The sequence below is a fragment of the Octodon degus genome, unplaced genomic scaffold (assembly GCF_000260255.1).
Source record: "Octodon degus isolate 3935 unplaced genomic scaffold, OctDeg1.0 scaffold00075, whole genome shotgun sequence".
Classification (NCBI taxonomy): domain Eukaryota; kingdom Metazoa; phylum Chordata; class Mammalia; order Rodentia; family Octodontidae; genus Octodon; species Octodon degus.
In genome coordinates this window covers 6,760,767-6,773,937 of record NW_004524651.1, presented here as the reverse complement: position 1 = coordinate 6,773,937, position 13,171 = coordinate 6,760,767, and the positions used below count along the sequence as shown (strand labels likewise).

Sequence of the window (13,171 nt, the reverse complement as noted above, 5' to 3'; positions counted from 1 at the left end):
TTTTTTTTCGGAACCGGGGATTGAACTCAGGCCCTTGAGCTTGCCAAGCAAATGCTTATTCTACTGAGCTATCTCCCTGGCCCCTAGTCTCCTCTTTTTCTCTCTCTCTCTCTTGCTTTTTTAATTTTTTTATTTTTAAGGAAGGGTCTACAGGGTGTTCAGGGTCTCACTACTAGATCGGGCTCATAGAGATCCACCTGTTTACAGCTTCCCATGAGCTGAGATTAGAGACACAGGCTACCATGCTTAGACTCAATTACCATCTCAGCTTTCCCATGGACCGGGCCAGCCAGCACAGCAGGGGGGGAGGACCATGACCCCTGCTCTTGCTTGCAGGAATTTTAATCTGCTGAGCTATTTAGCTTGCAGGCACTTTAATCCACTCAGTTATTTGGCCTGCCCTTAGTCTCCTCTTTCTAGAGTACATCTTTAGGAAAGATTTGCCTGGAGCCACTTCCCTGCTTGTTTATGGGGTACAAAACAAAATGTTTAAAATCCAAATAGGCTGGGTGTCACAATGCACACCTGTAACCCGGCACCCTGGGAGGCTGAGGCAGGAGAATTGCAAATTCAAGTCCTGCCAGGGTAAACTAGTGGCTTAGTGAGACCCTGCCTCAAAATTTAAAAAGTTTTAAAAACAAAAATAGAAAAGGAGTCAGGAAGTTGCTCAGTGGGTAGGTTCAATCCCTAGGAATACTGAAAAATAAAAGTAATGTTGGGCTTTTCACAGTTCTCAAAGTTATTTAATTCACAGGCCAGCAAATATTTCTGCCACGTTATGTAATGCCTCAGGAACTCATAAACATTGCAGTCACATAGATCATAAGAAAAGACAGTGTGAGTCCAGTCAGTGAGGGGTTTCCTTGGAGTGAGGGGCTCCCATGCGCCTCAGCCTCGCCTGTTAACCCCGTGTGCAAGGGGTCAGTCAGTTGCCAGGAGAGACTGGCGAATGGGAGCCCTCCCATAGGGATGCTGCCTCTGTTCTTACAGGGTGACTAACGGGCATCTTGAGTCCCCTTTTTTTCTTGCTGACACCAGCCTTGCTTGTGCAGGTCCCATTTCACAAATAGCTGAGTCTGTGTCATAAGCGACAGCCTGGACTTTTCCTAACCTCAGAAACGCCTCGACGTAACTTCAGTGTGCTTTTCCTAAGTGTCCTCCATTTGGGAGTGAAGTTTGGTTAAACAGATGTTCTTTTCTCTGTCAAACTAGCAGTGTGCAGCCTAAGGGGGGGCGAAGCTCCTTGGCTCTTCTTGTCTTTGGATGCGTCCAGAAGGTGGAAGGAGGGGCTCTTTGATCTCTGGGGAGTATCATTGTTTACTAGCAGCACGGTACAGCCAGTGTCTTAAGAACAGACGTGTTTGCTGTGTGTCTAGCCCAATAGCAGTTACCAGCATCTCCTGGCCCCTTTTATTTTGGAACATGTGGGGTAGCAAAGGCTGCCAGGAGGCAAAAGTAACTGCTACTTTCACAGCCCTTTCTATCTTCTAACATAATGCTCTTCCCTCTGAAGGTGAAAAGCACACACTGTTATGTTGGTAAACAAATCACAAGGTTCTAAGTTTGTTCTGTTGGGGCCAAAGCTGTGCCCAGTGTGTGGCAAGTCAGGTGTGCACCAAGGCCGCGGCTGCCACCTGGCAGAGTGCCAAGGGGTGGCAACTGATCTCCTCGTGTCTCCACAGATGCTGACACGGAGATTGAAGGAGCCCCTGCTGCGCCCTTGGATGTGGTGAGCTTGGAAGCCAACAAAGACTACATCATCGTCTCCTGGAAGCAGCCGGCAGTGGATGGAGGGAGCCCCATCCTGGGCTACTTCATTGATAAGTGAGTGCCTGCTCTGCCTGCACTGGGAGCTCGGCGCCCGCAGACACGCTGGCCACATTTGCTTGGGGTGCTGCCTCCCCTTTTCTGTCTCTGTGTACACACACTTGCACATGCTCACACCTCTAGCAAGACGCTCATCTACCTTACTTTCTCATATCTGCTTACCTAAATTCCAAAGATAAACTCTGAATTTAACTACCAACTCAAGGCACTAGCTTAGCAAGAACGCTGTGAATCTGTAGGCCTAGTAGAGGCCCTTTGGAAATGCAGTAGCTGATGCTATATATTTAATGTCTATATTCCTAATATGTCAGTAATTTAAGAATGCCAGGGGCTTTTGGGTTAGTTCGGTTGTTTAAAGCGCCTGCTTGGGCAAACTCAGTCAGGTGTAGTGGACTCCGATTTGGTACATAAGAATGCTGTCCTTGGGGCCAGTGAGATAGCTCAATGGACTAAGCACCTGCTTTGGCAAACGCAGGGATCAGGGTTCAATCTCAGTCCTGTATACTGCACTGGCCCCACCCCCAGGACCCCTAAGCCGGTGACCCAGTCCAGGCATGCTGGCACATGCCTGCAATCCCAGTGCTGGGAAGGCTGAAAACAGGAGTATCACTATAAGTCCAAGTTGTGCAGTGAGACCCTGTACCAAGCACATAAAATGAAAAAAACAAAATGCTTCCCTTAGGAATACAAAAATATCATTAGTCTTGCAGGATATAGTTTTAAGTTATAAGAAATACAACCACAAAAATCAGTAATATTAAATTATGCTCTTATCTACAAGTTCTTGCTGTTTACAGTCTCCAAAATTTAGAGATTCTAATATTTTGTCTCAGTTACTTTTCTCTCATTGCTGAAACAAATACCCGACTCTCAAAATGAGGGAAGGAAAGATTTATTTAGTTCACAGTTAGTGGAGGTTTCGGTCCATATTCAGCTGGCTCCAAGGCAGAGCAGCACATGGCAGAGGGCAACCTCTGGCGGCAAAGAGCAGAGCGTGAAGGAAGTGGCAGCAGCCCTGGCAGCTAGTCGCCTCTCTCCCCTCCTTGAATTGTAATGCAGATTACCCACCCCAGGGTAGGTGCAGCACCCACACCCACAATAATCTATCACAAACTCCAGAAGCTGCCCCATGACTGCATGAGGCTTTGAGGGGACAAGTAGGCACAAACTACAACATATTTATAGTACTTAGGCTTACACATCAATTGTCCAGCAATTTTAACAATACAGACAACTAATATGGATTGTTAGTCTAAATACACTGTTCCTCCTGATTTGGCTTCTATTCAAGTAGCTGCTTTAATTCTCTTTTTATTCTTGATTATGGAAACCTCTATAGACAGATATTTGGTATAACTCTGCTACAACAGGTTTGTGTGGGGGTAGATTAAACCCTATACTTATATTAAGTAGGTGTGTGCCCATTGAACTCAATGCCCTCTGCAGAAGTGTTTCTATCAATTATATATGATTTAGCCATATCCATGAAATGCTATGGATGCAACATTGAATAGAGACCAATTGTGAAGGTTTACACAGATCTTTTCAGTATCTAGTTTATTGGCTTTGACAGATTTCCAAGGGGCTGGCAAACTTTGATCAGCAAAAGATGAGGAGCATTCAGAACATTTTGTTGTCTTCTTTCTTAGTCATAATGGAAATGACTGCTTCATGGCCAATAGTTATTAAGCATGTACTACAAACATGACGCTGCTTTGCATATGCAAAGTTCTGCTTTGCATAACTACTTTGCATATGTATCCCACCAGCCCACACATCCTGGAGGAAGGTATTATCATACACAGGAGGAAAGGAGCAACAGCCCGGTGGCGCGCACCAGTGCCCAAAGTCACACAGGCAGGAAGTGGCAGGACCAGGGCTCAGACGCCAGCTTACTGTAGCCAAAGTGTCTAGCCCAGCGGGTCTCTACCTTTCTTTCTGCCCATGTGAGCAATGGAAAGCAAGCACCTGTGAGGATCCCTGGTCACCAGGGCAGTATCTGTAGAATCTGGGCGACAAAGTCATTCTCACGACCATCCTGGCCCTACCAGCCCCCCTGCTCAGTGCCCACTCCGACCCTCACCCAACAGCAGCTCCAGAAGTTCTATGAGAAAGACTCAGGGCAAATGGGTGGAAGGCAGGGATGGAGGCTGGGAAACAGCTCAGCTTGCATCTTCCTATTTCATGGTCACTATATTCTGCGTGGGTGGAGGGGTTTCCATAATCAAAAATAAAAAGAGAATTAAAGCAACTACTTGAATAGAAGCCAAATGAAGATTTGATGGCATTTTGTGTGTTGGTGCAGAAAACGCTATGACTTATATCCTTTGAAAGAATGGCAAGAGATGGTGCAGAGGGGAGACACCCCTTAGAGCCTCTGTTCGGGGCCAGGGTCTCTCCTGCCCTGAGTAACGCTGAGGAGTTATACGTCTTAAACAGAGGGGTATTTGGAGAATGCAGAAAACCAGACAGTTGGGTTCTGCTCATAAAAGCCTCCCTGTGTGCTAACGCTGTAGAATTCTAACCCTCACTGGGTCACTCGGATCGAGCCAACATCAGGAAAGGAGCTCTCAGGCTCGGCCCCTGCACAGTGACCCTGTCCATCCCTGGCTAATGACTGCTGTGGACACCCTGGCTTGGACACCAGCTTCCAAGCGCTTCCTCTCCTTGGGGGTCTCCTTTCCTGTCGGCCATCTCGCCTGTTAAAGAAGCAGACCTCTGACGGTCGCCTGTTAGGCCCTCCACCCACGCAGAATGCAGTGACCGCCAAACAAGAAGACGCAAGCTGAGCTGTTTCCCAAACTGCAGTATAGAGTTACCTTTCAAGGAGCCAAAATGTCAACAGCACTGCCTTTCAGAAAGAAAATGCCTAAGGAAGACAAAGAAAGAAATCACTAAAGGTAGAGGGAAGGCATCAGCCAGGGAGATATGGGGGCGGGGAATCCTCCCCCCAAGCCTGTGCCCCGTAAAGACTTAGGAATCACCTTCCCACTTCCTCTTTCCCCCTAAACTTTGCTTAGCACCCGGCCCTCTCAGCTGCCTGCTCTCAAATTCAGGACAGATCAGAGGCTTCTTTCTTGTTCAGAAGACGCTGCACTTGCGTGGAACTGTGTGCCGCCACCTGCGGGGGCGAGGCTGGGTGGTGCTGAGCACAGACCCGAAGCCCAGGGCTGGTCCGCGGCGCTGGGGCCATTCGCGCGCGCAGGCGTGGTGTGCAACGTTCCTGACCTTCCGCTCTTTCCCCAGGTGTGAGGTGGGCACAGACAGCTGGTCTCAGTGCAATGACACGCCCGTGAAGTTCGCTCGCTTTCCAGTCGCTGGGTTAATAGAAGGCCGCTCCTACATCTTCAGGGTCCGGGCTGTGAATAAGAATGGGATAGGCCTCCCCTCGCGAGTCTCCGAGCCTGTAGCCGCCCTGGATCCAGCTGAGAAAGCCAGACTTAAAAGTAAGCGTGCCTAGCCCACTTTTTCAGCATCTTGCCTTGCACTTTTTTTACATTTTAAAAATAACTGTGGCATACACTCAGGATGCTGAGTCAGGAGGACCTTGAGTTCTAGCCCAGCCTGGGCAATTTAACAAGTCAGGGAAACCTTCTCTAAAATAACAAAGATCTATGCAATGGAACAACCACTGTCGAATTCCAATTATTCTGAATGGTGAAATTCTGCATCGTTTATAATTTATTTTTACTATTTTTCATTCTCTTAAAAAAAAAAATAACAAAGTTCTGAGGGTGTAGCAGAGTGCAAAAGCCCTGAATTCAACCCCCAGTACTGAAAACATGAAATTAAATGAGCTAAAATAGACTTCTTGCAAGGCTGTGTCTCTGCCTTCCACTAGAGGGAGCTGAGAATAAGAAATCCTTTTCTCTTTAGGAAACCCTGGGGCAGGAGGCGGATTGGTTTTCTTGTTTACCCAGTTTCTGCAGGGCTTTAGGTAATCTTACTTTATTTTGTCTTATTTTTTTATCTTATAGCTTGCTTTGTTAATCTGGGCTACAGGCACTGTGTGTCGGGTGAAATATGAGAACAGCTTGGGGTGCGTTTTTATTCACATTAGTAATGAATTCCAAAAATGATCCTGGCACAAGGTGTATCTCTTGTTGAAATCTACTCCTACAGCATTAATGTCTCAGTGCTGGAAGTTTCTTTATATCAACAGAAAAGCAGATTTATATTATATTTTATCAGAATTTGAGTTTCCACGTTAGATAATATAATCTTTTCCTTAACTTAGTTTCCACTTTTTTTTTTTTTTTTTTTTGTTTTTTTTTTTTTTTTTTTTTGGTTTTTTTTTTTTTTTTTTTTTTTTTTCCCCCGGAACCGGGGGATTGAACTCAGCCCGTTGAGCTTGCCAGGGAAGTGCTTATTCCACTGAGCCATCTCCCCGGCCCTATTTGTTTTTCTTTCTTTCTTTTCTGGTCTTTTTGAGACAGGGTTTCACTATGCAGTTCAAGCTGGCCTGGAATTTACTTTATAGTCCCTGGCTGGCCTCAAACTCGAAGCAGTCCTCCTGCCTCAGCCTCCTGAATACTAGGATCACAGGCGGGCGCCACCATGCCCAGCTAGTTTCCAGATCTTGTTGTCCAGGCCGTGGTGCATGAATGACGGCCTGCATTTGTTTCACGGAGCCCGTTTCACAGCCCCAGGAATACGGACCCCATGATGATGTCACGGGAATTTCTAGCTGAGGCATTTCCGCCTAGACCACTCTCTCAACGTCGACCCTGTTGGCACTCTAGACCAGTAGTTCTATGTTGGGGAAGGGAGGCATTCTGGGTCACAGGGTGCTTTTGTCCCCTTTCATCTGCCCACTGGGTGATAGTAGCATGACTCTCACACTGTGACCATCAAAAACGTCCCCAGATGCTGCAAACATCCCCCAGGGGGTGGGGCAGGATCTCCCGTGGGATGGCCGCAGGTCGGTGGCATCTTTACGGGGCTGGTCTCACCCTCACAGCTGCTGCAGCTTCACCAGAAGGTAAGTAAGATGCTGCCACCTCTCCCTCTTCTCTGCTCACTTTTCGCCAACTGTCCCACTCTTCTGTATCACTCCTAAATTTTCAGATCCTACTCAGGCTTTATTTTTCTGCTCTCTGACAAATCCAACCAAAGTACAATTTGTTTGAAGTGGAAATAAACAGTCTTCTTCACTCTCTTTCCACTTCTGCGCAAAATCTCACGAAAAAGTCCCTTAAGGAAAGCAGAAGTTGAGCAGTTCTGTTTCTGGAGTGCGTGAAGTCACAGGAGGAATTTCCTCTTTGGCTGTAGGCGTCTCTTCCACTTTTCTCACTCAAGATCTCCACTGACTTTCTCGGCAGCTAACACTTTGCAAAAATGGAACAGAAAAAACTGTTTAGCTGAGCTGTACTGCAGCATCAGCGCCCCACTCCTCTTTCCTCTTCGTGATGATGGACAACCTCCGGGTCTCATCACCGCTCTAGCATGCGTCCCCAGGCGCACCTGTCTCTGAGAAGGAGCCAGTTACTCACTCCTGCACGTTCCAGGAGAGCCCTCCTGAGCTGCTACACATGTGCCTATGCATCTGGCCTGTGTAAGTCACCTCACTCAGTCCTGGCAGACTCTAGGCTCTAGCAGACTGCAGGTCCCCAGAAGATGGGGCTGTGTCCCCCACAACTCCATCTATCCATCTATGTGATGTCTCAGGAAAATTCTCAAGTGAGCTAGGAACAAGCTCATGACTAATCAAGCCAGTTTATCAATGTATCAGTGCAGATGAAACTGCCCTTGTGACTGTCTGTGGTTTTATATTTGTCTCTGTCCAGGTCGCCCATCAGCACCCTGGACTGGACAAATCATTGTCACAGAAGAGGAGCCCTCGGGTAAGGACTCTGGTCTCCCCAGATGCTATTGCTGCTGTTTTGCTGTGCAGCTGAAATTTTGTAGTAGAGGGCATCGTGCACATTATGATGCTTTGGACAGAACATTTTAAATATCTGGGCCTACAAGATAACTTGTCAGAGTGATGTGCTGGGGGTGAGTGTTGGGGTGGTGCGGAGCGCTCACGCCAGCACTGAGCACCCAGACATCAGAGCATTGTGTCTTATTAAAGCTTTCTTGAGGGGCAGTTGGCACACACCAAACTGCAAGGCTATAAAATGTGCAGTTGGATGTTTCACATGTGCGTGCATACGTGAAGCCAGGACCATGGTTCAAAGCGCGATCCAAAGGGATCCACGTTCCTGAAATCTCCCCTGCCTCCTCGCGACTCCTCCCGTTCCTGGCACCGCTTGCCGGCCAGCGCTCCCTGCTCTCTGTCACTGCAGCTTGTATTGTTCCTGGTTTTAAAGCACTCATGTTCCTCTGTGTCTCATGATGTCCTTCACCAGCGTAATTATTCTGAGATTGGCCCATGCCTCACAGGCACCAGAGGAGTGTTCCAGTTGCTTCTGGTTGTCTCTAGTATTTGGTGTGATCACCCTTTTTAATTTTAGCTATTCTTGTGGGTTGATAGTGGTATTTTGGGGGGTTTGGATTTGCATTTCCCTAATAATATTGAGCACTTTTTTATGCGCCTGCTCGCTCTTTTTATGTTGTTTGACTTCTTTGTCATAATTAAGTATGTTAGCTATTGTTTTCTGGAAATGTTATAATATTAGGACTGGTAAAACTAGACATTTTTCCTTTTCTGATCTCAAGGAAAAAGCCCTTAGTCCTTCATCATCAAAGCTAGCATTACAGATATGGTATTTTCAAGATTTTTTTGAAACAGGATCTCCTGTAATTCAGGCTGGCCTTGAACTCACTGTGTAGCCCAGGCTGGCCTCAAATTCTCAGCAGTCCTCATGCCTCAGCCTCCCAAATGCTGGGGCTACAGGTTCTCCCCACTATCCCTGGATCAGAGAGGGTTCTTACAGCCATCCTTTATCCAGCTGGGGAAAGTCCTTTCTAGGCTGGTTTGCTGAGATATGTATCAGCAAGGAGTATTGGATTTCATCAAATGTCTCTTCTGCATGTATGGAGATTACTGGAGAATTTTCCCCTTTCCATAAAAACTGATCTAATTTTAGATTACTAAACTAGCCTTTCATTCCTAGGATGAACCCCACTTAGTCACACTATATTATTGGTTTTCTATTGTTCAAGTTTACTTTCTAAAACTTTTTAGGACTTTTGCAACTATATTGTGTATTATCCTTTTTACATATTGTCATTTGTTAAACTTTTGTTGGTTTTTTGCATCTCTATTCATTTAGAAGAAGTTTGCATCTATGTCCATTTACATAGATGAATTGACCACTTTATTATGGGAATGCGACTCCTTATACCCCCAGAAATATTTCTATGCTTAGAAATCTGCTTTGATTTTAATGTAGTTCTTCCACCTTTGTTCTGATTACTGCTAACGTGGCATACTCTCACTTTTTACTTCTTGCCTATATTTGTCTTTACATTTAAGCTGTCTTTCTTGCAAGCAGCATATGGCTGGATCTACATTTCTTCATTAATTTGGTAGTCTTGGCTTTAAATTGAGCTATTTTAAGTGTGTACGTTTCATCTGATTATTCCTAGGGTTGGACTTAAATCTACCATATTGTTTGTTTTTTGTCTATTGCATCTATTTTTTTCCTTTTTTCCTGTTTTTCTACTTTTTAAAAAAATTTTTTATTTATGTGTGTGTGTGTGTGTGTGTGGCCAGCTCAGCCCACCAGGGGGCGGGGCTGGCTGGCATGTGGTGCTGGGGGATTGAACCGCGGTCCCTTTGCTTTGCTAAGCTTGTTCTAAGTAGGTGCTTTAGACCCCTGAGCCATCTCACCAGCCCTGTTTTTCTACTTTTTAAAGACTGAGGGTAGTTTTTCATTCCATTTATTGGTGTTATGCCATTGACTATAATTGTTTGCTTGCTTGATGGTTTATTTATTTGGAGACAGGATCTCACCATGTCGTTCAGGCTAGCCTTCATAATGTAGTCTAGGCTGGCCTGGAATTTTTTTTTTTTAAATTTTATTTATTTATTTATTTGTGGTGGGACCAGCTCAGCCCACCAGGGGGCGGGGCTGGCTTGCATGTGGTGCTGGGGGATTGAACTGCGGTCCCTGTGCTTTGCTTAGCTTGCTCTAGGTAGGTGCTTTAGACCACTGAGCCATCTCACCAGCCCCTGGCCTGGAATTTGAGGCAGTCCTCTTCCTTCATTCTCCCAAATGGGATAATCATTTGTCTTAGACTTACTGGCTTTGAATTTATAATATAACCTTCTTGGCCCACCTTCCAGTGGAACTTTCCCTAGTGCAATTTATTCAAATGTATACTCATGAAGCTGCGTAACGCAACTCCATCATTATGTTGACTAACGTCATTATGCTATCTTGCAAAGAGATTTTAAAAGTAAGAAAAGTTTTCAACACTTACCTTTTTAACTGTTTATTCCTTTTCATTTTGTTTCTGTTTGTCTATAGATATGGATTTCTATCTGATAAGATTTTCTTTCCACTTGAAGTACTTTTTTTTAACTTTCTTGTAGTGCGTGCGTGTCTAGTGGCTGTGAATTATTTTCTGTGTTATATATCTGGAAAAGCCTCTATTTCATTTTCATTTTAAATACACCTTCACTGGATACAGAATTCTAGAAGACAGTGCTATCCCGGTAGTTTAGAGAGCTCAGGCCGTTGCCATTATCATTTTTGTTCCTGGATGTGTAGTGTGTCTTTTTTCTGTGTCTGTGTCTGAGATACTGTCTTTACCAGTTTTACTTTTAAAAATTGACTATAAGGTGTGTGTGTCTCATCCTTTTCATGTAGCTTAAGTTCGGAGTCAACAAATGTTGCATCTCTGTGGGTTTGTGGTTATCACTGGATCTGGAAAATTTTTATGATTTTTTTTTTTCTTGTATCAGGATCTTGCGCTTGCCAGGCAGCACTGACACTACTGAGCTATCTCTCCAGCTGACTGGTTCTTCAAATATTTTCTCCTGTACTCTTTTCTGTCTTCTCCACTTGAGGAAGTCCCCTTATACGTGACTGAAACCACTAGCACCTGCCGCTCAGCTCACTGATGCTGAGTTCATTCAGTGTTCAGCCTCTCGAACCTGTGGAGTCATTTATAGCTGTCTCGGAGCCTTGACGTTCTAATCATTTAGCTATTTACAGATCCTGTCTGGCTTTGTTCCTACGGATCGCTTTCCCCCTCCTATTATAGGTTCATTTTCTTGCTTCCTTGTGTGGTAATTTTTATTTGATATTAGGTACTTGAGCTTACATTGTTTGGTGTTAAATATTTTCATAGTTCCAGAAATATCTGTCAGCTTTATTCTGAGAAAAGCGTTTAATCTTTTCACGGCTTGCCTTTGTTAGTCAGCATGGACTGAGTGGAGACTTACGAGAACGTGCCCTGTTGGGCATCGTGTGACTTAGTAGTGTTTTAGTCAGTCTTCCCATTCCTGGGACAAATTTGTGATACAGCTTTCAGGAAAAGAGGTTTCAGGGAATTCACCCCATGGTCAGCTGGTAGCTCATGGTGAGCAGGAGGCAGAGAGCAAGGGAACAGGGCCAGCAAGGAAAGGGCAAAGGACCAAACACTGTACCCAAGGTCGTGCCCTGACCGTCCAGACACACCCGGAAGTGTGCTTCCTGGTGTGTTTTTAACCCAGTTAAACTGATGCATCGTAATTAATGGTCATGATGGGCATGGTGCCTTAGGCATTCTCACAGGAGGTATGGATCAGCTGGTTTAAAAAGGAAACAGGAAGGAAGAATTTGTTTATGATTCTGAGTATTAGGTCTTATTGTGGTTAGCACCTGGGAGATGTGCTGGATTTTGGTCTGTGGGACAAGAACCAAACAGCCTGTATCACAATTACTCGGCAAGGGCAAGTTTTAACTAGACCACAGGGGATGGGGACGACTGGGTTTCCAGCAACTATGTCAGGTTTGAAAAGGAATCCCAAAGGCAGCAACTTTAGTGTTAAATAATTTCTTTTTTTTTTTGCTCCTCGAATGCCTTCAGGGCACTTTTGGCTGGCTGGAGTGTTGTGGGGATCGAACTCCAGCAACCTGAGGCTGCCAGCATTGTGGAAGCAGCCACTTAAAGAACTGAGCTAGGGCCAGGCCCCCTAGTGTTAAATAATTTCATGTGCTGATTTAGCAAATAAAATTTCAAGACATCCTCTAATAATCTGGCAACCTTAGATGGGTACAAAAAAAAAGTTCTGATAGTTGGATTGGGAGCAGGAGGGAGAAAGCAAGGCAGCCCCAGCGCATCTAGACTTTAGAGCCCGCGAACCCATCACATGCAGGGCTTGCAATGGCTCCAAGACAGGAAGGGGGTGGGATACAAAATTCATCAGGGCTGGGGAGATGGTTCAGTAGAATAAGCACTTGCCTGGCAAGCGCAAGGGCCTGAGTTCAATCCCTGATTCTGCCAAAGCAACAACGACAAAAAAAACAAAAAACAAAAAAAAACACATCAGACAGGCCTGAGCAAGGTCCCCACGGAGCTGGGTTTGTAGTTGAAGTCGTGGTGAAGCTGCTCCTACAAGCAGGAAGGGAGGGTCTAGAGGTACACAGACAGCAGAGGTCAAGGTCAAGTGAGTGGCTAGAGGCTGGAGGGTGGGACAGAAATAGGAGCTGCACTGAGGCTGGAAAGCACACATCAGTGAGGGGAGTGTGCTGCAATACCGGTCTCAATCAAGAAGTGACACGCGTCTCTGTGTCCAGGAAGCTTTGTGTTTTCCTGCTCAGATGGACCTGAGTCACGAGCCAGAGCCTGAGAGGACTGCATTGTATCTATGGGAGACATCAGTGCAGACAGAGGCCAGCCCGGAGCCACAGCAGCTTCAGTGTGACTTGTGTCCTTGAGCCACAAGCACACCCTGCCCTGTCCTGTTTGGTTCTTCTTTCACTGACTTAAATGTACACAATTCACCCAGGGAGATAGCTCAGAGGAATAATGCGCTTGCTTGGCAAACACAGGGTCCTGAGTTCAATCCCCAGTGCTGCAAAAGAAAAAAAAGAAGAAGCAGAGTAACAATTCAGAGATGAGCCCAGTGTCCTGGGCTCCTTAGCTCTGTCTATTAAATGCTCCATAGCACCAAACAATTGCCTGAGTGATGCGTTAGGAAGAAGTTCAGACGCAAGCTACTCCTGCCCACTGGGAGCCAGAGTCGCTTTCCTCCAGGAGGGGAGATGAGCCCAAGGTGCTCTGAGTGTCCTGCCTACCCAGACTGTGTGTCCCTAACTTTTCCCTGTTGTTTTGCAGCGGGCATTGTTCCTGGGCCCCCCACAGACCTCTCTGTCACTGAGGCCACCCGGAGCTATGTGGTGCTGAGCTGGAAGCCCCCTGGCCAGCGTGGCCACGAAGGCATTATGTACTTCGTGGAGAAGGTAAG

The 13,171-nt window shown here is 46.0% G+C and overlaps 1 protein-coding gene across 2 annotated transcripts in view; it reads left to right on the top strand.

The window, feature by feature from the left end:
• Myom1 (myomesin 1) overlaps positions 1-13,171 on the top strand; it is a 137,162-nt gene that overhangs the window by 50,759 nt on the left and 73,232 nt on the right. For both annotated transcript variants that reach the window (XM_004635793.2, XM_023720381.1), the window contains exons 11-14: positions 1,683-1,824; positions 5,074-5,273; positions 7,614-7,670; positions 13,042-13,166. In XM_004635793.2, the coding sequence (XP_004635850.1) occupies positions 1,683-1,824; positions 5,074-5,273; positions 7,614-7,670; positions 13,042-13,166 (524 nt within the window). The remainder of the gene's footprint in view (positions 1-1,682; positions 1,825-5,073; positions 5,274-7,613; positions 7,671-13,041; positions 13,167-13,171) is intronic.